The sequence below is a fragment of the Micropterus dolomieu genome, linkage group LG18, assembly GCF_021292245.1.
Source record: "Micropterus dolomieu isolate WLL.071019.BEF.003 ecotype Adirondacks linkage group LG18, ASM2129224v1, whole genome shotgun sequence".
Taxonomy (NCBI): Eukaryota; Metazoa; Chordata; class Actinopteri; order Centrarchiformes; family Centrarchidae; genus Micropterus; species Micropterus dolomieu.
In genome coordinates, this window is record NC_060167.1 from 37,030,871 (window position 1) to 37,055,600 (window position 24,730).

The following is a 24,730-nucleotide window of genomic DNA, read 5'->3' on the forward strand; positions in this document are numbered from 1 at the left end:
TATTCATTTTAATGAGGCTGTATAAATGCTTGGCACAGACTGTAGATTTCTCTCTGTTAGTCGACGGGCAGTCTAAGGGAATCGGATCACGCTTTGAGTGTGCTGCAGGAAGACAAGTTGGTTTGCACATGACTTTTAAAATTTTGCAAGGAATGATTGCCTTCAACCACCCATACCTGTTTCAGTGAAGCTGTTTGTATCTCTTTTTGGAGTTTCTTAAACACATTGCATGGTTCTTTATAGTGGAACTAAGAGAAGAACATATTGTGTAATGCAACAAAACCAGCTAACTGAAGACATAAACATGGCTTATGCTTTCAGTCTTCTTAGAGGCGTCTGCCTACTCTTGTTTCAAAATGAGTCCCACATTTCAAGCATGCTAAGCCTCTCTTCAATCTAAACAAATGGATTTTTCTCTGCTGGAGCAGACGTATTACACCCCACCCTTCAGTCTAATTAAAGGACTCTCAGTCTGATTAGATTGGTTCCTTTTTAGAATTAAAATGCATTGAGGATGCATGGGGATTGCAATAAGGATGTAGAGAGGGGATTTATAATGAACATCGAGTGTCCAGCTTGGAGAGAGAAGACATTTTCTCTAATGAGAGATCCCATGAAGGACCATCAGCCTACCTCACTGTGACTTGGCTAAAAGGCAACAAGTCATCCAAAATTGGCTGTTTCTCATGGCCTTGCAAAATGTATCGTTTGTCAGTGCCTTCCAAATATGTTAGAAATGATAACTGTTCTGTCACTGCTGTGTTTAATTTTGTTCTTAGGCACAAAAACTACTTAAAGGTTGGGAAAAGGACCTGTCAGAACCTGTTTAGCCTAGCTTAAAATATGGGTATAGCCTAGCTAGCTCGCTCCAAGTTTAAAAAATCTTCCAACCCATACCTCTAAAGTTCATTCATTTGTACACAAAACAAAAAAAATATTGTGGTTTTTAAGGGCTGTTATGAGCTTGATGTATTCCGTAGCAGCTGGGGGCTGCTAAGCTAATAGCTTCCTGGTTCTGACTCTATACTTCATGCACAAAAAGAAGCACAGTATTGGTCTTCTCATCTAACTGTTGAAAAGAATGTAGATAAGCACATGTATCAAAATGCTTAACTATTCCTTAATGAAATTTTGTGATAACACCTGCCTTCTTGACGGAGACTACCGCCATAATTCACATGGAAAATGTGGCTTTTAGACTGAATGCAAGAATGTTCTATGCCACCCTCTGGTATTTAGTTTGCATGGGCTAATAACAGACAGTATTTATTACTACTAATTTCATATTGCATGTACTATGTATTTACTGCTTTGAGCACCTTCTGGACATCAAATTGCTTCCCTTAAAGGTTTGATTTTAACCTTTATTATCTAACCTTGACACGTTCTCCCACAGAGATTGAGGTATTTGACAATGTAATGCAGTTATAAATGCGTCTAGATGGATATTTTTGTTCTCAGCCTTTTCACTTCATCCATCATGATACGCCTATTGATCAGATTTTGATAAATAAAATAAAAATCTTGCTGTAAGTTAGAAAAGCATACATCTCCACCATGGATTGTAATTGGCAAGGTGAAGTTCAGGAAATTGTTTTTTAAAAGTCTGGGCCCTTAACTACATAACAGTGTCACCTCACTCCTGGCTGTGTTTGATGAATTGGAGCCATGTTTCTCTTCCAGACTGACTCTGACTCTGCTGTTGATACAAGGTCAGATGGTGCACAGGCAACAATAGGCCTACCGTGTAAAATGAATTTGTTGTTTTCTGCTTTCTGAAGGTGGCTTTGTTAACTGCTGTTGTGTGCAAATATCAATGGCAGTATACTATGCTTTACTCACACTCACCATACAAATCACCTGCCAGCTTTGCTGTCCACCTCTAAAGCTAGATGCTGATGGAACACAGTTCTTTCCTCACGAGTGTCAGTGTGGTCTTTTCACAGAGGGCATGCTGCACAAAGGAACTGTTTCCTACTACAGATTTTTAACAGAAGGCCTGTGTTACAAAGTGCAGTGTTTGAAAAGCATGGGCATTTAACAGACAGACACTATCAACTTGCATTATGGGGTTTCCAAGCTTGACCCATGTGCGATGTCTTTACATAACAGAAATCTCTCTTTGCTGAGCTGGCTTCTAATGCATTATATTGAAATATCTACATGATGTGCATTATTTAGGAAGTGACCAGATCTGGGGTTGACATTTAGCTGCTGTAGTCTTTTGGCATTGTGTTGCTTTGGTTTTTACTGAAAGACTGAGCTGCTGATTTTGAGGTGATTTCCTCAGTGTTTGTTGTGCTGTATGTGGGTTCTTTGGTATTCATAATTTATTCATATACAAGATACAGTGATACAGTCTTACAGCTGCTAAGGATGACTTGAGGTATTTCCTGCATTGCCCGACTATAAATTCTCTTACTCTTATTTATATCCAGCCAGCAGTATCAAAGTTCACTTTTTCAATCTGTCACATGCTTCTTGCCGAAACACAAATCTCTGCATGCCTTCAGGAAAATGACTCAGCGAACTGACCCGCTGTGCTCTGTGTGTGTTTCTGTGTGTTGCAGTGTGGAAGGTGATGCTCCAGGCAGCGAGGTGGGTGCCTCTGTGGACCCCGTCAGCGGCTATAGTTGCATCCCAGTGACCCACAGCGGTGGGCTCGGCCCCGACCACCTGGACAGCCAGCTCTACGGACACATCTTCCTGCCGGGCCACCCGCGGCCTCGCCGACCCAAGCTCCAGCACTCCCAGTCCATCCTCCGCAAGCAGGCAGAGGAGGAGGCCATCAAGCGATCCCGCTCGCTGTCAGAGAGCTATGAGCTCTCATCAGACCTACAGGACAAGCAGGTGAAGGGTGACACACAAAGACAGGGACAGGGGTCTATAAACATCTAATATAGGGCCGGGTGATATGTTAGACACAATATCCATCCATCCATCCATCGTCAACCACTTATCCTGCGTACAGGGTCGTGGGGGGCTGGAGCCAATCCCAGCTGCCATCGGGCGAAAGGCGAGGTACACCCTGGACACACAATATTACTAAGAAAAATAGATACAAACTGCAGGATTATATAGAAAATGCTTTCAAGATGAAAATTATCTTATGCATTATATCAGACATTACCCAAAACAAAACTTTATACCTTCACACTTAATTTTAGTTTGGAATTAATTTTTATATGCTTGAAATCAAAACTGCACTAATCAAATTTTCATATTAACAGTGGGACAAATTACTGTGTGATGTGCAATTTATGGTTTGTATTGACATAGTGTAATTTAGTACTCATAGTTTACTTAACGCAGAGCGTTTTGTGATGCTCCGTATTTGTATAGCACCTTTCTATACAATGCACTACATCTGCATTCACACACATTCATTCACTGAGCCTAAGTGCTCAAACAGAAACTAACATTCACACACACAACCTGGTGGCCTAATTCAGGGTTCAGTATCTTACCCTGGAGGGGCCGGGGATTGGACCGCTGACCTTCCTAATAACAAGCAACCCGCTCGACCGCCTGAGCCACAGTCGCCACTCGTTTTACATTACATTTATTTACATTTACTCATTTAGCTGCCGCTTTTATCCAAAACGACTTACAATTGCTATACATGTCAGAGGAGATGTATAGCAATTGGAACAATTAGTGGTTAAGTGTCTTGCTCAGGGACACAATGGTGGAGGGATTGAACCCGGGTCTGTCACACCAAAGGTATGTGTCTTATCTATTGCGCCACTGCCACCCAGTTTTAGTGTCAACCCAGGGTCCTACTCAAATCCACTGTCAGCAGAGCGTCATATTTTACAAACGAACAGCAAACTGTAATATTGGACAAATACAACATAGTCTAAGGAACACAGCTGCAGCTGACACGTGCAGGAAGACAGAAAATTGCAGACAGTGTGAATGTAAATGAACAGGTGTAGCATCTGGTAGGTGTAATATCTGCTTTGAAGTGTATGATAATTTTACCTTATTCTTTCAGCTCAGCTGTGTGTCGGCATTTCCACATTAAAAGACATGGGCGCTAAATAAGTGATCGTTCCAACTTACTTTTAAGAACTTCTCCTCGCTTTAAAAATCAGTTTATTGAACACAGTCACAAGTGTTCCAAACACTTCATAAAGCAACAAAACGAAAAATCCATTCATGCCATAAAAGTGCTCAAACAGTTACCTGCGCCCAAATCGCTAAAAGGTGGGGCGGTACACGACCAGTCTCTACTTACCTAAAATAAACACATTCATATTAAACTTAATTTCACTTCACAAACTATAGGCTCATAATATTCAGCCTCACATAAGAAAAATTAAACCCATTTATTTTAATGGCTGCAAACAGGCCTCAGATCTGTGCCAGTGTCTCGGACTGTAGAACCTAACGTATGTGTGATAGTGGGAGACAAAGGAGTACATGGAGGGAGGCCACGGAGACACAGGGAGAACATCCAAACTCCACACAGAAAGGCCCGAGACGACCTGGGTTTGAACCTGGGACCCTAAATATCAGCCATTTTTAAATGTCATCACTACTCTTCTTGAGTTTTTAAGTTGGCTGATTTCAACAACTTTGCTAACACAGCCAAACATGAAGCAAGCAAGCACAACAACAGATTTCATTTCAGAACTACATAGTGCCAGACAAAGCTTCCACCGGTGGGAGCGGCAATGATAGGGACGTCATTCACCATGATTACAAGTCAATGAGAGTTATTTTTAGACAGAAATACTACATAAGGTTGCTTTTATATGTCTTTTGAAACACCATCTATAGGTTTACTACTTCACACAACAAATAGCTGTGGTAAGGTTCCATTCTCAGCAGTGATCACCCATTTTGAAGTTCCAAAGCTCAGCCGAAATTATTTATATATAATATTTTTCATATATAATATTTAAAAATCAAATCATTTTTGATTATTTTGTCACGGTCAGGAATGAACTTTCTCGCTCATTTTTTACAGCCACCTTTGAAGCCTACAGAGTGTGAGTATTTTATAGTTGGTAAATTAAACTTACCAATTCTTGTTAGAAGTGTGGCAAACACATTTCTTTCCTATCAACAAAAGGTTTATGTGATTGATGATGATTGTTATAATACCTGCCAATGAGGTTGCACACTTCTGCACAGCCGTCATATCAATCGTATAAACAGCTGTGATTGGCCAGACCAGATCCAGGACAGGTGGAAATCTGCCTGAATGGGACAGGTGGGCAGATGCATCTACTAGAGCCAATAAAACATGACCATGGCCATAAGACCTTAGCAAAGAGACGATTTGAACTGTTCCCAGTTGTTTCTCGGATGCACTTATGATGCTAACTTTGCTTCTCTTCCTGTAGGTGGAGATGCTAGAGCGCAAATATGGTGGGCGTTTCATAACTCGGCATGCAGCCCGCACCATCCAGACAGCCTTCCGCCAGTACCAGATGAACAAGAACTTTGAGCGTCTTAGAAGTTCCATGTCTGAAAACCGTATGTCCAGACGGATCGTCCTGTCCAATATGAGAATGCAGTTTTCTTTTGAAGGACCTGAAAAAGTCCACAGCTCCTACTTCGAGGGAAAGCAGGTCTCGCTAACAGATGATGGCACCAAAATGGGCGCACTGGTGCAGTCAGAGCATGGTGGGGAGATGGGCATGCAGGCCAAGACCCCCACGACACAGAGCGACTTCACAGACGCTATCACAGAACTAGAAGATGCCTTCTCCAGGCAGGTCAAATCTCTAGCTGAATCCATAGATGATGCTCTAAACTGTCGCAGTCTGCACGGTGATGACAGCCAGTCGGAGCCAGGGAGAGGGCATCAGGATATGGACAGGGAGGTCAGCTGCCAGGTAAAACCCTCCCACAGTGCTTCAGAACACCGCAAACTGGACGAGATGACGGCATCTTACAGCGATGTCACTCTTTACATTGATGAAGAGGAACTGTCCCCACCACTGCCCCTGTCTCAATCCGTAGACCGGCCCTCCAGCACAGAATCAGACTTGCGTCAGCGTTCCCTCACCTCCTCCCAGGACTACTGGTCACTGGCTCATAAAGATGAGAAAGGGGATACAGACACCAGCTGCCGCAGTACACCATCCCTGGAGTGTCAAGAGCAGCGCTTGCGGGTAGACCACCTACCTTTACTGACCATTGAGCCTCCAAGCGATAGCTCGGTGGAACTGAGTGATCGTTCTGACCGCAGCTCTTTAAAGAGACAGAATGCTTACGACCGAAGCCTCAGCAACAAGCAGAGCAGCCCCAAACACATCAGCCACAGCCTGCCACCCAGAGGGCCTTCCAGAGACGAGGACACCACCCGCCATCGGCCACGCCAACTGGAGGCCCACTTGGCCATCAATGGCACCGCAAACCGGCAGAGCAAGTCAGAGTCCGATTTCTCTGATGGGGACAATGACAGCATCAACAGCACATCCAACTCCAATGACACCATCAACTGCAGCTCTGAGTCCTCCTCCAGGGACAGCCTGAGGGAGCAGACGCTCAGCAAGCAGACGTACCACAAAGAGACTCGCAACAGCTGGGACTCACCTGCATTCAGCAATGACATCATCCGCAAGAGGCACTACCGCATTGGGCTAAACCTCTTCAACAAGTACGTACACTCCACTACATGAGATCCATTAATAAACTGCTCACACAGAGCCAGACACAATCTGATACACATTTCAGTCAGGACAACTTTCATCAAAGAACTGATATTGCGGATTGTGGTTATGTTGGGCGGTATGGCTCTGTTCTGGGTTCTCCCTGACCCTGAGAGCATAAACACACACTTGTGGGTGTACACCCACACACATCGGCCAGCGCAGATATAGGCTGCGGTGGAGACAAAGTGAAGGTAATTCTGAACTACTCGAGTTGGCGACAGTTACCCTCGTTACTGTAGTATCTGCAATAGAACCTCTCAAGTAAAAGACGACGCTTATCTATACATCTGTTTAACAAGCACAACATGTAGAAGGTGTTATTTGATCTGCTCTGTCCACGTCTCTCATCCTCCCATTATAAAATCCCACTTCGCTAACGCTAGCTTGGCAATTAGCTAGATGAAAGCTGTCTGTAATTTAACTGTTTAGCTTAGATTGCCATGTAGCTTCAAATTGGCACGTAGTTACCTGCAGTGATCACAGCAGAGACAGAGGGAAGGAGTACAGGAGGAAGGACTGATGTCATATGCAATGCGCTGTCTTCTTCTGAAACAGTGAAAAATATCGGAACCTTGACGACTCTAGCTGCCTGCGCTTAGTCTGTAAGGCTCTATCCATGACCAGCGACATGACGCCAAGAGCGCGTCAACAGCAGGGGCGCATGTTAGCATCGTTGATTCTTATCGGGCTAAATTCTCTGCCAAAATCCATTTCCCGATACGACTCCGTTAATGAAATGTGGCGGATTGATAATTATTATGAATCAAATACAGCCTGAAAGGCTGAGCTGGGCTGGCAGGCAGGTTACGGCATCTTAAATAAGGCACCTTGTATGAAATTTGCCAATAAATGCTAAGAGATTAATCAGCTGTGCTATCAGCTGATGTGGCTGGTTTAAGATGGCTGCTATAAGCTGATGTCCTGGGATTGTGAGCTGAGCTTGACTTTGTTGCCTGCCTGAACAAACGCTATGCTTGTTTACATACCCAATCAGAATCAGAATCAGTTTTATTGCCAGGTATGTGTACACATATGAGGAATTTGACTCAGGATTGTACATTGCACAATAATAAAATAATAATAAAATAAAATCAGACACAAGCTACAGAATAGACAACACTATCATACACACTATGAACAAAACAATATAGACATATCGACAAATTGCAACGCTTATGTACGATAAATATGCAGTGATGTTGCTTGAAATATGACTATCTGTCTGTTCTACTTAAAGTGCAAACCAATCTGGAACTCATTCTGCTCCACTTCACACAGAGCGATTCATCTGAGCCTCTGTGATTCCATTTAATCATAGATGACTGTCGATTTGGTTTCTTCCATCCATCGAGTTCATTTTAATCATTTGTGATCAACACTGCAGCAGACAGGGGTTCACTCCTCCCCACTCTCAACCCTCATCCCGTTCCTTCACCTCCCTCCCTGCCTCCTTAAATCCTGTCCATCGTCTGACACACATTTGGTCAGGGGCAGAAGTGCAGTGGGATAATCAGAGATTTGGATTGTGTCCTCACTCTTTCTTTTTTTTGTCTGTCTCTCTCTCTCTCGCTCTCCACTCTCTCCTGTTTCTCCAGGAAACCAGAAAAAGGCATCCAGTATCTGATAGAGAGAAACTTTGTTCCAGACACTCCAGTGGGTGTGGCACACTTCCTGCTCCAGAGGAAAGGCTTAAGTAGGCAGATGATTGGAGAGTTCCTGGGTAACAGACAGAAACAGTTCAACCGAGATGTCCTCGAGTGAGTTTGCAGTGAGAAATTTCTGTGTAATCTTTGATACATTTGTGTGTGCAGATGGGATCATTTTGTCTCAACCCTGAAAACATCAAGATTTTCTAAAACAGGCTTTTGATTTGGCTTGCCAACTATGCCAGTGCACAGCCTTCCAGGAACATAAATCATTATTTAGTTCAAAATAGGGTTGCCAGTTTGCAATCTACACAAACAATCTTTGGAGTTTCTGGGTACTTAATAACGACTCAAGTTACACCCAGGAAATAAACAGAAATAGAATCCACTCAGGAAATTGCTGTGATGCTCAGATAAACATACGTACCTCATTTTGTCCTTTTAATAGAGAAAGGAAGTATCTAAGTATCATCATTCAAATAGCACCACTACTTCATGCTTTAGATTGGACAGACTTATCCGAAACACACTTGAAGCACACCAGCTCTATCAGAGCCCATTGAGATTCAGTGGAGGATAAGGCCAGGAAAGGTCTGACCGCGTCAGTTTGACAGACATATCTAAAGGGCTCCTTGAGAAAACGTCTATAAATCCTGACATGCAAAGTATAACAGTATCAGGGCTTTGGAGAGCAGTGTAACACTCCTCACTGACAGACAAAGTTAGTGACAAGCCGATGAAATGAATGGAGCAATTAGCAGCTAAAGAGCACAATGTTTTTCTCAGGAGTTAATGGGCACAATTCTAAATGAATGCTGATGTTGATTTTGCCTACTGGTTGGGTAAATGTTTGTTTGCTAACTTGTTAGTCATAAAAAGGTGATTATATGTCAAATGTGTGTGATGTCGAGCATGTTGTAGAGCTCTCCCCCCTCTTTTTGTGTTATTGAGCTGAAACAAGGCTGTGTCCTGGAAACTATAGATTTAGGAGGTTTTTACTTGACAGCATCTGTATTTATCTCAAAATACAACAAAACAGTGAAAACTAGCAAGGAACTATAGCCGTCTGGAGCTGTAGCTGATGAATGAAGGTCCACACAATAAAGGCAGCTTTGTTGAATAATCACGTTATTCCTATTTGAAAGGACTGTGTGTATTTTCCTACCAAAATGGATCTTCCCACTTACTGCTGCTAATTGTGTGTCTTTCACCAGCTGTGTGGTGGATGAAATGGACTTCTCAGGTATGGAGCTGGACGAAGCACTCAGGAAATTCCAGGCACACATCAGAGTGCAGGGAGAAGCACAGAAGGTTGAGCGGCTGATAGAGGCCTACAGGTAAGAGACTCCTCTAAAAGCTGAGGACACATGACAGGGTTACATCTCCCAAACCAGCTTAGACTCAGTGATGGCTGAATCATGAAAATAATCTCTCCAAGTCATGTCTTTTCCCACAGCAAGGAGGAATAAAGTGATGTTTATTCTAGTGCTGGGCAACGATTAACTTTTTAATAGCGATTAATTGCATTGTTGAATAATAATAATTCTAAAGTAGTGTTTTGTGCACTTTTAAAAATGTACTGTTACATACACAAAAGTGCAATAACATGTGGTTTGCAAACACTTTAAACAAATAAGGTGCTTTTTACCAGCAGTATTCCCTTTACACAGCAGCAATAAAATATTTCTTCTAAATCTCAACTTTAATGTAATCAAATCAAATATTAAACCAAAGCTATTTGCCACTGCCAGGGTGTTACCTTTTATCTAGCGTGTTAAAACAAGTTACCATCAGAGTCCAGTTTTGTTTTGTTTTTCTGAACAGGTATCAGCAGAAACATTTTTTCTTTTATCAGGGAGCAGCAGAAACAGTTGAAACCTGTCAGAGTGAGGTGAAGTGGTCGCCACAAAACTAGATGAAGGCCTATCAGGTTTAATAATTTTAACTCAAGTTAAATAGGCTACAGCTGTGTAGCGCACACAAGCTGTTGCCATGGTTACTCTCCATAGAGCGCCTGCTGTTTACTCACGGGGCGCTTTTCTCCTGTTCACCTGAGGACCACACAGCGATTTTAAGAACGTTCCTCGACATCTTCCCCAGTACTAACCAGCATGCAGAGTGCAGCTCTCCACTTCACTGTGGCATCTGATCGCTTGTCTTGCTTTTGTTTATCTACTTCTCCCACTGCATCCAAGTAGTCTGCCGAAGCCTCCCTCCGCTGTTTGTCTGGGTGGCTGATTTGCAGACTGATCAACATCCCACCCCCCCTGTGACCCAGGGTTTGACTGGATGTGTATTCAGAGCCAGTGAGCAACAGACTTTCAAAATAATAATAATAAAAACTGCGTTAACGTGCGATAAAATAATTGTCGCAGTTGATTAATAACTGTTCAGCAATAGATAGAACGACAAGAACATGTTAAAGTGCCCAGCCCTAGTTTTTCCAACAAGGGCAAACATCAACTTAGATTATTTACCACCAAAACACGTCATACATGAATGATAGATGGCACAAGCTAGCTTTGCACCATTTCAGAAACCATTACCCTCTAAAACAGAGGTGACACCAAAAAGAGTTCCTTCCCCTTAGGCATAAGAGCATCAGTGCAGCAGTGCAAAACCATTTTAAATCCAGACTTTGTTCTACCAGATCATTGCAGAAAATTAGTTAGTTATAATTAGTTCAGAAAGTTGAGGAAAAACTCCCTTAGGATGGCTGATTGATGTTGTTTTTCTGTAGTTTATTTTTTCCAAACCTTTGGTAGAAAGGTGCTTTCACGCCCACAGAGAATTAGCTTCGATCAGCACTGAGCAAGGACATTTCAGCCTCAGTAAACACTGCAGTCAGTGTTACACTGGGGAGATAATGATAACTGATCATCTGGTGCTCGCCTGCAGCCCAGTCCAGATATGATCATGAACTGACTTTATGGTGACTCAGAAAGCTGTTAAACGGTCTGTCTGATGGCTGCAGGCTGTACTGACAGTCTTCAGTGGTACTGGCTCATTGTTCTTTTGACTTGAGGCTATGAAGTATTATTAACTGTATATGACTACAGCTCAAATAATGGAAAGCTCAATATCTGTATTGACAGAGGACATGAACAGGGAAGGTTACCGATTTATTTTGCCTTGAAGGAAAGTCTTCATACTGATACTTTGTCCTGTAATGACGAACGGTCTGTGTCTCATGTTCAGTCAAAGATAATGTTTGTTCTGTGTCGCAGTCCAACTAAAATTTGCATTCTCCTCACTTTTTGTGTATCTGTTCATTTCCTAGCCATTTCATTACCATACCGTTGTTTAGTTTAATTACCTGTTATGTTAACCACAAATTCCCCTTGATAGCGCCAATACACATCACTATCATGTGTCTGTTTGTGTTTAGTGTTATAGTTGAGATTTCCATTGTCCTTTAACTTGGTAAGTTATTGAATTAAAGATGGGGTTGGTAACATTGAAATGATTGGATGTCAGGGTGTTAAGAGAATTTCAACAAACAATATAACAAAAAAATCTTTAAGAAAATCTTCTTTGTCTACCAAGTGTCTTACCAGGCGCTAGAAACCATTGTGTGGGAGGGGACGCCCTTCAATTCCCATCCTGTTAAGTATTCTTTGACGTCAGCGAGGCTGTCGAGGGCGCTACCAAGTCTGAGGAGGAAGCTGCTGATGTTATTAATATGTATTTCATTTACGTTTTTTTGTGAATGGCGGAGAGGGCGGCACGGTGTCGCCTCACAGCAAGAAGGTCGTGGGTTCAAACCCCGGCCTTTCTGTGTGGAGTTTGCATGTTCTCCCCGTGTCTGCGTGGGTTCTCTCCAGGTGCTCCGGCTTCCTCCCACCATCCAAAGACATGCGGACTAGGTTGATTGGTGACCCTAAATTGTCCTTAGGTGTGAATGTGAGTGTGACTGGTTGTATGTCTATGTGTGGAGTCAAGGAGTAACGGAGGGAGCGCTGAAATCACAGATAGAGCTAAGTGACAGGCAACAACGTAACAATGTAACAGGCCATGTGGGTATGTGGATTTCTTAGATAAATTAAAGTCAGTTCAACTTTAACGTTTCTGTGTCCAATATTCTCTTTCGCAGCCAACGCTACTGCATCTGCAACCCTGGTGTGGTGCGACAGTTCAGGAACCCCGACACCATCTTCATTCTGGCCTTTGCCATCATCCTCCTCAACACTGACATGTACAGCCCCAATGTCAAGCCTGAGAGGAAGATGAAGCTGGAGGACTTTGTTAAGAACCTTCGAGGTACTTTGTTCCCCCTTCCTGCCCCACATCCAGCTTACTGTCACAAAACCAATATAATCTTCTGGCGCTACTGAGCAGCTCCAAGGATAAATAAATAAATTGACTTTTATGCATGCATGTTGCCTCAATTAGGTTTTTTTGTAACTCATGGCCGAGAAAGCTCTGCTGTAGAGGCAAAGCACTTTTTTGTTGCTCTCGACATATTTTGAGGGTATTAGCAGGGGCTTTGTGGCATGGCTAACTAATTTATCTGCCTATTGGAGTGTCAGTAATTAAAGTACAATTTTGAGTGAAGGAGAAATACTCGTCCTCAGAGAGCTCTGATGGACATTCCTGTATGTACTGTGAGAAATATGCGCAATTCAGCAGTATGTAAGTAAATCCAGGGGATCATCAGCTCTCATAAATCTGTGAATTAATCATTAATCCTCTTTTTTCTCTCTCTCTCTCTCTCTCTCTTTTCCTCTCCTCCTCTGACAGGAGTGGATGATGGCGAGGACATCCCCCGAGAGATGCTGGTAGGGATATATGAGCGTATTCGCAAGCGAGAGCTCAAGACTAATGAAGACCATGTGTCCCAGGTTCAGAAAGTGGAAAAACTCATTGTTGGAAAAAAGCCAGTAAGTTTGAGTTCGCCCTTGGGCTGCTGCACGTAAAGTGTGACCACTTTTATCTTCCCCTCCATTCAAGAGCTGAATCTGGCAGGAGCATGCAGAACCAAATTACCCATTGTACCTCTGAGCTGTCTCAGAGAGCACTGGCTTATTCATGGCCAACATTCTTTGAAAAGGAACAGAAATGATAGAGCATTCTTTACCTAAACCTTCGCTGTGTGACACATCAATTCTTCAGGGCCGGAGACCTTCATGCTGAATGACTGTAAAATGTCTTTTGCCCTGGTGCCGCTCTGAAATAATAATTGAGATAAACACCCTCACACCAAGTGATCTTGAAAACCCACCTTTCCTTTCGGCCCACTGATACCTTTTTCATCAAACTTACTTTAGTGACACACATCAGCAATCCAAGTCCAAGGGACCTTGATGGTCCTAAAGAGTGACGACACAAACTGGAAACAAAACAATAAAAGAAGGATTGTGAGGGACAGATGTTTACTCTGTGATCCATAAAACAAGTTTTCCTGATTTTAAATTTGGCTCATATTTTTTGTTGAACATTACGTGGAATGTCTTTTCTGATGTATCGTGAATTTCAAAGTTCCCATATGTGCTCACTGATCCCTGTAAAATGATTGTGTCTCTCTTATAGATTGGCTCATTACACCATGGTCTGGGCTGTGTAAGTATTACTTATTCTGTCATTTACGTCTTAGGGTTTAGAGGAGATATTTGTAAAATACCCAAAGGCTTCATGGAACAGATGTAAACATTGTGGAATGAATAAAGCTATATTTTGCCAGCCAGTACCTTGAAAGCCTCCTGTGATGCAACAAGAGACTTACTAAGAAATGATGCTGTATTGTGTGTGCAGGTACTATCCCTACCCCACCGAAGACTGGTCTGTTACTGCAGACTTTTTGAAGTGCCCGACCCCAACAAACCACAAAAGTTGGGCCTGCACCAAAGGGAGATCTTCCTCTTTAATGACCTGCTAGTGGTACGGCAGACATTATTCTACCACCCTTTGAGAATACTTTTGGGCATTCCACTTAAAAGAGTCTAAACCAGTAAATGCAATGTTTTTTCATAGGTTACTAAAATTTTCCAAAAGAAGAAGAACTCTGTGACGTACAGCTTTCGGCAGTCCTTCTCCCTTTATGGCATGCAAGTGCTGCTCTTTGAGAATCAGCGTAAGTGCCATGGACACTTTTGTGTAAGCTCTTTCTGATGGTGTGAGTATGCTTCAAACTAGTTTGTAAGAATGTGTCTGAAGGAAAAAGTGTTAAAAGTGCTGTTGAGAATGGCTACACTCCAAGGAACGGTGAAAACCCTGCTGTCAAAGAGAGAGAGAGGGAGAGCAAAAAAAAAGACAGCAAGAAGCGGATGTGGTTGTTGGTGAATTGAAAACTTAAAAATGCCCAATTCTGATGTCTGTGAAGATTCTCAGTCATCCAGGTCATAGTTATCCAAAGAAGGTTAAAGTTAAGGACAACTGGACTTGGTTGAAGATACTAGAAGACTTCCCAGGAAACTCAACAAACGTAACCTATTGGCCTCAGGTGAGGATGCCAAGGATGGTCGTTCAGTCTTGGTCTCGGGTAGTCCTAACGACCGTAACGACTGTCGTTACAACAGCCAGGAACACTAACGAACCAGCGGTATCAACGATCCTGGCAAACGACCCCACTGAGGTTAAATAGCTGAGTTTCCCTGCCAGTCAGAACTGAAGAAGTTCTTTGGATGAGGGACGAAACGTCTTCTAGTATCTTCAACCAAGTCCAGTTGCCCTTGATTTTAACCTTCTTTGGGAGCCCAATTCTGATGTTGGAAAGATATACTGTAGAGGTAGGGGCTTTCAGATGTGTTTGGCGATCCAACAAGCGATTTATTTGAAGCATACTGACACCTTAATGGTAGCAGAAGTGTTGTCTGCTATTGAAATAATCCTAATTTCTGCAGAAATCTGTCTGTTTTGTGTAGAAACGGGTATAAGCGTTGATATCATCACTCTTTAGATTATCCCAATGGAGTACGTCTGACCTCGGCCATTCCTGGAGCTGACATCAAAGTCCTCATCAACTTCAATGCCCCTAATCCTCAGGACCGCAAAAAGTTTACTGACGATTTGCGAGAATCTATTGCTGAAGTCCAAGAGATGGAGAAGTACCGGATAGAATGTGAGCAAAAGATTTTGTCTGCACATCATGCCAGTGTTTAAATCTAATATCAAATATCCATCCTTTAACCAGACTACAGCCAATTCACATATAAAATGACAAAGTCTAGAAACTGTTACCGTTGCATATGTGTCTCCTGCACAGCTGAGCTAGAAAAACAGAAGGGGGTGGTGAGGCCCAGCATGTGCCAGAGTTCCGGATTAAAGAAGGAAACAGGCAACGGCAACCTGAGCCGAGCAAGCCTCGACGACAGCTACGCCGTTGGTGAAGGTTTGAAGAGGAGCGCCCTCAGCAGCTCCCTACGTGACCTCTCAGATGCAGGTAAAATCAGGGGTTCCCATGGTAACATACTATCTCATGTTGCATCCCTCTGCCAGACAAATTAGAGTGCATAACCGAGCAGGATGCTGGCATGATACTATTCACTCCTTTTGGATGTTAACTGATTTGGAAACGTGGAAAAAGCTGAGTTCCTGTTCTTGTACAGTTCTGATTTGGGTGGTAGCCACTGCAGCTGACCTGCCAATGCAGAGTCTCTGAGTGAACACAGGCCCTGAGCCATGAAGCCAGTGAAGCAAGGAAATAGAGATGAGTGTGTTTGCTAATGGGCCAGGTGTAATTTACTAGAGGCTATCAACTAATAACCCAGCGTCACCGGCAGCGGTATGTAGGTCACTGCGATCAATTTGAGCATCTTAGCGGTAAGAGGAATTAATGTTGTGTGGTTGATTCGGGCAGGGCGTAGAGAGCCGCTGCCACACTCCGGAGCTGCTCTGCTCAAACACTCAGTGACCTCAACACAGAGTTCAGACTAGTAAAGCAACATCAAAGAATGAATTAGGCTGTTTGATTTTGATCAGTGCTCGTGATGCTTTGTGATTCAGACACAACACATTTTAGGAGCAGTCTTAGGATTTTGGATGCCTATATTTCCTTAAGGAGCTGTTTCTGCATCACTCAGTTCAAATAAAATTTACAAGATTTGAGGTTAATTATGGTTCACGTATGATGACACATTAATACAGCTTCCTCTGCCCTTAAAGGGGAACTCTACTGATTTTACCAGTCATAGAGAGTGCTGCTCAGCCTTCCTGATGTCTTCTGTAGCTCTGTGACCCTGATGATGTCATAGTGATGAGAAAGCCTCCATTAAAAGTTAAATGGATGTTTTTACCAGGCGGGGAGGGTCCAACAGTGTTTGCAACATTGGTTGCATTACAGGGAATCTGAGATCCAGTGTGTTTGGATCATGACTCAGGATATCTCGGCCGTTGCTGAAATCTCTCTCTTGTGAAAGATTGTTGTGAGTCTTGCAACTTAATGGAAGTGAAATACTAAATTGCTGTAGTACCCCTTTAATGCAGCCAGATTTCAAGCCTTTCACAGATGGGAAGGTCTCCTGCCAGCTCTGCCTCAAGTTGCTGTGTAGATGCTGTGTGGAGTTGTAGCAGTGACCTGCTTCTTTCCCTACCTTTAGTCCTTATTTGCCTCCCTCTGCCATACTGACTGCTGCTGCTATCTAGTCATGTGCCAATTTTGTCACCATAGGGTGTTAAGTTGCTAGAAAGAAGCCATGTGTGCACCTTCACGTTTTAACCAGGCATGTCTAATCTGTCATGTTACATGTTCTGGGCAGGCAAGCGTGGGAGACGCAGCAGTGCAGGATCACTAGACAGCAATATGGAAGTAAGTAGGATGCAACTGATGCTTAGCTGTCCTGGCTTTATGTTGTTCACTCTGAACACACAAGTCTCTGTTGTTGTTTTTTGTAGTATGAGTTTTTTTCTGTTTTGGTGGTGTTTTTGTTGTGAGCACCCTGGTCACTGTGCATGCATTGGGCTGAACAGGAATGATCCACTGTGGCTGAAACACTTACCCTTGACGTACACAGCATGACACGACTAATAATCCTCCTGACTTACATTAGAGCTGCTCAGTGTTGATGTTAGACTCTTACCTTAGAGTCATCTCTCTTGTGTAGTGGGTTAGATTTTTAGCCATTTCCTGAATGTGGTCCTTTGTTTGTTGACTTGAAGTGAACCTGGCTGTGCTATTTCAGTTCCAGCTCCTGCATGCTCACACAGTTTGAAGCAAACGACTCGCACTGCTTCCTTTCATTGACCCCTGACCTTGACAAGACGCTCCTCCCATTTCCTTTTTTATTGTTGCACTTAGCCAGCAGTGTACTGCAGTGGCAGAATCCAAACATGGAGGCCCAGAGGTTAAACTGTTAAGGTACACTCCCACAGTCTGCATGATCAGAGTCATTTGGATGTGGATAGCTGAGTTAGCTTGATTTTATTATTGATCATTAGACGCAAGCCAACATTTTTTAAAGTCGGAGCTGTTGCCAGAACAAGGACCTTTAAGGATAAGGATGTCATTATCATTCTGCTAGCACTACTACAACTTTCACATCTGCTTGCTCTATGAAGTTACATGACTTTGACATAGACTTACTCTCATCTTTTCATTGTTGTCACTGAAAAAAAAGGAAAACCCTGCCGTAAAAAGAATCCAGGCACAGCACATTCAAATCCTAAAAACATGGTGTCTCATTTCTGTCAAAACAGTCTGCAAGTCCAAGAGTATCATCAGTCCTTCAGGAGTTTATGAGCAAATCATATTTGAAAAGATGAGCACGTCATAACTCAACTCATTTGTGAAAAGTTTGCATGTTACGCATGACTCTGAAAAATCTGCTTCATTTCTTTAACATAGACCTGTGTTTTGATTGTTCTGTACTTATCTTGTTGTACTGTGTTACTGTGCCCTCATGAAAAGATCCTGTGAAGTCTTTTTCTTTGTCTTGCTGAGTAGGAATTTAGAAACAAAACACACCAGTTAACTTGGTAGTGCACTTACAGAGAACCTGTACTTGACAGTTAAAAACTGTACTGCATACTGATGTGTAGTGTGTATAAGATGCAGCTCCAGATTGTTCTATAAAAGCTCCAAAATGGGGTTACATGAAACTTAAAGGGGTTACCGTAACCTTAGAGACCAGACATAATAGTGACAGAAACTCACAACGGCATCAGCAGTCAGAGAGAGTCTGAAGACTTAGAAGCGGTTTGTCTGCTCATGACAGCGCCGACACTGCAGGCTCTGACAAGCTCAGCGGGCTGAGCCTCCAAACCATTTAGAGAGAGTCGACCGTGAGATGTTAGCGTGGACAAAAAAAGGCAGTGAACTGGAAAAGGAAATGGAGAAGCTTTTCCACAAGGCAACGCATGCAATCGTGTGAGATTTGAGATCAGCTGTAGCTGGTCATACACTTGGTGCTGCTGTGTGAAGAATTTAAGAAGCCTGTGCAAACCGCAGAAGCCAAAAGTTATGTCTTTTGGTCCTTATAAAAATGATTTAATGATTTAATTTAACTCCACAGCAAGTATACCTTCACTTTTTACTGCTGTTTCCCACTAGACAGCAAGGGTAGACTTTCTGTTGCGTCTCTGTTGTGATCTGACCGCCTTCTCTCTTGCAGGGGTCCATCATTAGCAGTCCTCACATGCGTCGGAGAACCCCCTCCAGCCGAGACTGCCCGTCCCGCCACAGTGGCCAGTCCCTGCCCAACTCCTCTTCACTGCTTGGATCTTTGTTTGGCACCAGGCGGGTGAAGTCCCCCAGCCCCACCCCGCAGGCCCTGCACCCCACCCTCATCTGCCACACCCCTCACCCCGCCAACCTGCACCACACAGCCCGGGTGGAGACAGAAACACCGGTCCCCATGCACCCACACCACGCCCAGTTCTGCCACATGACCCAGAACCCTCCGCCTTACCACCACCACCACCACTACCACCCGCCAGCTCACTTGCAGCACCCTCCACACCAGTACCACCCGGCCCCTTCTCACGGCCAGCAGCCGCCCTACCCGCCTCACACACAGCACGGCCACGGGAGCCACGCAGCACACTCCTCCCACCCCATTCACGGCCCCCACCACCATGGCCCGCCACCAGCACCCTCCCAGACCCCTAGCAGCACCAAGCCCAAGCACAGCGGCATCAGTACAGTGGTCTGAGGCGCACAGGGGCTTCCTGGGCTCCCTGACTGAACTGACGAGACGGTCGCACTGTGCATCATTGGTCTGGGGATGTGAAGCCAGACAAGATCCCGTGCCTCCTTCGGCATTTTTTGTTACACTCATCTCTGGGGCATTTTATTCAATATAAACATTTTTCCCCTCCCGGTTGCTCCTTTCATTTCATTTCAGGTCACAAGTCATGTCTGCCTGCTTCAAGAGCAACAGACAAGAACGCAAGTGCATGCACAAAGACCACGACAACTGTTTCTCCTCAGTAAATTAAAGGAACATGATCAAATATCTTGCTTACTAGTATTTTACAGAAGATCTAAATAGTAATCTTGACTTTAATGTCTACAAAGTGATTTTATCTAGTGTGAGGCTGGTTTGGCTGGACAGACAGACAGACAGACAGACAGTCATCCTCAGCAGTAGCTGTACGAGTATTTAATGTAGCGGTAGCTCACAGTGCACTGTGATATCTCTGTTAGCAGTGATAAATGTGCCAATTATTAAAGCATTTACTAATTTAGTCCCAAATGCTTTATGTATATTGTGCATAGTATTTTGTAAAATAATAATATCAACTGTTATTATAATAATAATTATTATTATTACAGAACAAATCTCATCAATTAAAACTCAGTATTATACTCGCACATAGGTGACGTAGTTTCACTGTTAAGAAACCAATCAAAGCTTTTAACGGTTAGGCAATTCAGTAAGCTGGAACACTGCTGCATATGGTTGCCTTTGAGTTAGAACTCTGTAAGATTGTTGGACCGGTGCAGACTTGCACACTGGCCTGCAGACAGTCTCATCCACTGCACTTGTCTTTGGTTCAGACTTGTCTCTCCTGCTCTGGAAAAAGAAGAAAGCCACAGCAAGCTGCTCAGCGAACACATTCACCTGAAAGCCCACCCTTCAGCACTGACTGCTTCTTCACCATCTCTTTATTTTTTCAACTATTTTTTTAGAGTCCGATAAACAGTATGAAATTCTCTATATGTTGCACTGCAACTTGGTAGGATTTTTCAAGTTTGTTCTGCAGGAGGACGCTTTTGGTGTATTTCATAGAAACCGGAGGAGTCTGTGCAAACTGTGTAGCAGGGAAACGGCAACATGACTCTCCTGACGTGGAAGCTCTCAGCTGGCTGAGTGTGCCCTGTCCCTCTTTGTTTTCACTGTGCATCTCTTGAGCAGCGAGCGTGATGTGCAGTGCTGTTTACTCTCTCCATCAGACTGTTCATCTGACACCACAGTTCAAAAATCAATAATTATCATTCTGTGATGGTGATGGCACTCTTACACTTCACTCACAACAAATGGCAGTTTTATATCAATCATCTTTCTGACATATTATGGGATGGTTGTACCTCCCAGGCATCCTGTGCACAGTGTCTGTGGGGTGTGCAGAGCGGAGAGACGGGGCTGGTGTGCCGGAGCTTATTTTCTGTTGAAAGTGACAGACACAGCACTTGTTCTACTTAGTTGATATCAATGGCAGAAGGTAGTCTGTATCTGCTTAAAGACTATGAGGTGGATTTTTTAACTTGTATGTGCAATATGTATTTACTCATTTTTTGTCTAAGAGCAATTGATGGTTGTTCCATTTCGTTTAGTTCTGTTAGTTTTGTCTTTTTATCCCCAACGTCCTTTGTCATTTCTTCATCTGTGTTTCAGTGAAGTGCAAGTATCCACATGGATTTGAAGGGACTGGACCTTCCCCACTGCAAAAGAATGTCAAAGAAAATAATTGCATGTAACAATGGATTTCGAGGCTATTTTGTAGCTATTGTGTATCCCCACACTATATCAGTGTTACAGCTGACAGTTGTTAAAAATGAATGGTAGAATAGTTTTGACTTCTTCAGTTACAGCTATCAGAAGTCACTTATGTATTTGTGTCTCTAAAATCTGGATCTTTTCCTGATCCACATACAGTAGTGTTCAACAGTAGTCACAGCTGGGTGTAATCCCAGCTCTGAGAGGAAAGGTAGAGCAGGTGTGATGAAAGATGTTCTCGACTGTCATCTGGAAAACAGAGTGATAATGGACAGACAGCTATTAAGTATAATCATTTGAACTCTTCATATTTATGATCTGTCTCTGTGAATCACACATTACTGTTTTCAAGTGAAATCCAGTAGACCCGGATTCTTAAATACTTCTTTCCTCACGTTTGCAAGGTACTACTTTCTAATAGGGGTTATATTTTTAACTAATGTATTTGATTCATAAAGTTAATTAACTTCATTAATGGTTAAGAAGCAATTTACTAGTGATTTATGCATCAGTAATAAGCCATTCATAAGAACAACTTCCCAAAAAATCCCCTAGGCTGGTTTTTATCCTCCAGCAAATGTCACATGAGCCGACCAGCTGATTGGTGGCGGTGACTAATAGCATAGCAGTGAGCAGGCAAAGGCAGTGAAGAAGAAGACTGCAAAGTAGCTAACATCGATGTAAACATTGTACAGTGTAAAATCAGCCCCAAAAATATTTCAAGAGGAAGTAAATCAGCACTCAACATACTTTGATCTCAACACAATGCATTTTGCTGAGAAACAGCTAGCTAAAGACAAAGCAGGTGTCCAGCCCAAATTTTGTTCTTATAAACTACGGATGTATAAAGCATCAGTAAAGTATGCATTAGCCAATAATGAAGCCATTAATTACAACCTATAAAGCCTCTATAAAGGGTGCCTTATTAGACAGTGGTACCGTTTTCAAAAGGTGTTTCTCATGATGCAACATGTATAATGCAGGTTTTATGTAATGTGGGCTGCTGTAAAATCTAATCTGTCAAATGTACAGCACAAAATCCAGTGTAGTTTAAGTTCTACGAAAAAGGTGCCAATATTGAATTTAAAATTAGCATATATACCAAATAAATTGGGGACCAAATTGTATCGACCCACCACAACCCCACAGTTGACCAATCATAACTTCTGTCTTCAGATCAAAGTCTGATTAGTAACTAGTTGTTGTGGAATAACGGTGCAGAAGAAACCTGGCTTTATTAAAGACTGGTGCTTCTCCCAATGATGTGTTCAGTTGCAACCCCCCAGTTCTTTCAGACGACTGATCTATTGTGAAACCTGTCCAGATTCTGTGTGAGGTGCTTTGTTGCATGCCATTGATGCCTACCGTTTAATTTTTCTTTCCTTTTTCTAAAGTGGTGTTCTACTGAGCAGCAGGCTTGACTAGTCCCTGAACTTTCAGTGTAGCTTTGATTTCTCCGACTGATGCTTGTTTACATTTAGATGATTTCTGGCCTATTAGTGTGTCTTTTCATTTAAAGTTGTGTCATTCTACTCCGGCATGCATTTCACCTCTATTTCGACTGTACAGTATGAAGACATGGGTGTAAATAGCAAATCTATCTGGGGAAGTCTAATGTAACTTGATGATGGTTTGAAAGGGAGGAAACATTTTGAAGCTGGGTGGGTAGTAAAGAATGAGAAAACATATGTAAATAATCTGTAAATTATTATTATTGTTATTACTACTACTCAATGTCTGCAGTTACATTGAATTTCCTGCTCCCCTCTGATATTTACATAATCATCAACTGCTTCTCTCTGCCACCGACAGGACTGAATTATCATAGAACCTAGAGATGAACGGCCAACTGTTACACAGTTAACTCCGCTTCTGACTTATTTCCTGAGACGCTCATGTTCTCTCACCCACTTTTGAAGTCACAGGGAAGGGAGGAGTGCCCTTATTTTATTATGCATTCTGTTTCTAAGTAGACAAAACCCTATTGATGTAAAACTAGTACTGTGACGATGTTGAGAACGCAAAATAAAGCGATATACTGTAAAACCTGAGCTGCTTCTGAGTGTCCCTACTTTGTCAAAGAATGCAATTTCTTGGTCTCAGCTGAAGGACCGGGTAGGTCTAGGAACCACACTTTCTATTGGCCTTTCTAACTAAATGTGGTGCTAGAGTTCTGAGAACACACTGGGCTTTTCTACCTAGAAGTGGCTCTACAGTCCTAGAACTACACATACTTTTCTACCTTCAAAATGTAAATAGTCCTAGAGTCCTGGAATCAAACTCGTTTCCAGCATTTCCTTCTGAATCTGCACACTTATATAGACTTTTTTACTTGAGTACATCAAGTACATAAGTGTACTGATGCTGTTCGATCTGAGTGGGACTTGCTTCACAATGCCTTACATGGCCTTCGCTTGCAGTTTGGGGCTCAGTGTCTCCCAAGGATGAGCTGGGGATAAACCACCAACCCTTGGATTATTGCCTCTACCCCCTGAGCCACAGCCACACGGTATACAGTAGAACTAGACTAGAACTTAGGTGCATTACAGGTAGAATTGGTGTTCCCAATTCATAACTATTTTGCATTTAGTGCAGTCTAAAGTAGTTTCTGCCTTCTTCTTGGTAAACTTTATGGTTATAATATATAGTATTTAGAGTTAGGATAATCCCCCAATGAATCAATGGAAGTCAATGTGATTACCCCCAAAGCAGTTAGCCAGCAGGATTTTAGAAATACTGTGGTCATGAGCCCAAGTTCCCCTGGCACATCCCGACCCCACCCCACCTCCAATGCCTGTTTGACTACCCACCAAAAACAGTCTGTAAAACTTTCTATATTATTTTTATTCCACATTTATTTATTCACACAACTGATCTGTAATAGTTTCTGTAAATTTTCAAAATGCTATTTCAAAGAACTTACCTCACTGCCAGGAGTAATTATGGTGGAAGCACTGAATCTATGTATGTATATATTTTTCATTTCTTGATTTCTTTATTGCCAAACAGTCAAACTAAACAATATTGCATCTAAAATTGCTGCGGTCACCCCTCAAAAGCTAAGATGTGTAATTTGTGTGTAACTGCAGAAACTCCTCAGGGCTCATTAAAGGCCAAGCTTACCCTTTCCATAGTGCAATCAGTAATATCTTTTGTTAGACTCTCCCTGCCTGGTAAATTCACACATGTTGAGGGGACCCTGATGACATCATGTGTCATGTTTCATGTTTCACTGGGGGAGTAGTAGGCTAGGCTACTCCCCATGGCCATGACAAGTACATTGTGTAAAATTGAGTTTCCCTTTACAATCCCCACATTGTAAGCAACAATAGTGCGCAACAAAACATACCAACATGTTCCTGTTGCGCTCTCTCGCCTCAATCATCAGCAGTACAGGGACCTTCTTCTGCAGTGAGGCGTTTGTGGAAACCTAAACAAACTTGTCAGGAAGTTGTCCCTGCTGATGAAAGTCAAAATAACATGACACTCATTCTTTTCTGAGTCTTGCTCCACCCACATGCCTGGCTGCCTGACTGTGGCA

General features: G+C 42.8%; 1 protein-coding gene and 1 long non-coding RNA gene across 6 annotated transcripts in view; one reads left to right on the forward strand and one right to left on the reverse strand.

Moving 5' to 3' along the window:
- Positions 1 to 23,240, forward strand: part of iqsec1b (IQ motif and Sec7 domain ArfGEF 1b) — a 236,648-nt gene extending 213,408 nt beyond the window's left edge. For 4 of the 5 annotated variants that reach the window (XM_046075167.1, XM_046075168.1, XM_046075171.1 and 1 more), the window contains 13 exons: positions 2,571 to 2,850; positions 5,355 to 6,616; positions 8,267 to 8,428; positions 9,532 to 9,654; positions 12,411 to 12,577; positions 13,058 to 13,197; positions 13,847 to 13,876; positions 14,069 to 14,194; positions 14,288 to 14,387; positions 15,213 to 15,374; positions 15,519 to 15,695; positions 17,011 to 17,060; positions 18,862 to 23,240. In XM_046075167.1, the coding sequence (XP_045931123.1) occupies positions 2,571 to 2,850; positions 5,355 to 6,616; positions 8,267 to 8,428; positions 9,532 to 9,654; positions 12,411 to 12,577; positions 13,058 to 13,197; positions 13,847 to 13,876; positions 14,069 to 14,194; positions 14,288 to 14,387; positions 15,213 to 15,374; positions 15,519 to 15,695; positions 17,011 to 17,060; positions 18,862 to 19,401 (3,319 nt within the window). In that variant the 3' untranslated portion in view covers positions 19,402 to 23,240. The remainder of the gene's footprint in view (positions 1 to 2,570; positions 2,851 to 5,354; positions 6,617 to 8,266; positions 8,429 to 9,531; positions 9,655 to 12,410; positions 12,578 to 13,057; positions 13,198 to 13,846; positions 13,877 to 14,068; positions 14,195 to 14,287; positions 14,388 to 15,212; positions 15,375 to 15,518; positions 15,696 to 17,010; positions 17,061 to 18,861) is intronic. The other variant, XM_046075170.1, reaches the window with a different exon arrangement.
- On the reverse strand, positions 1,919 to 9,782 carry LOC123986840. The gene is made up of 3 exons (XR_006828991.1): positions 9,505 to 9,782; positions 2,536 to 2,835; positions 1,919 to 1,977 (listed from the first exon to the last, which is right to left on the reverse strand). It is a non-coding gene; the product is annotated as an uncharacterized LOC123986840 (long non-coding RNA).
- Positions 23,241 to 24,730: the final 1,490 nt, after the last annotated feature.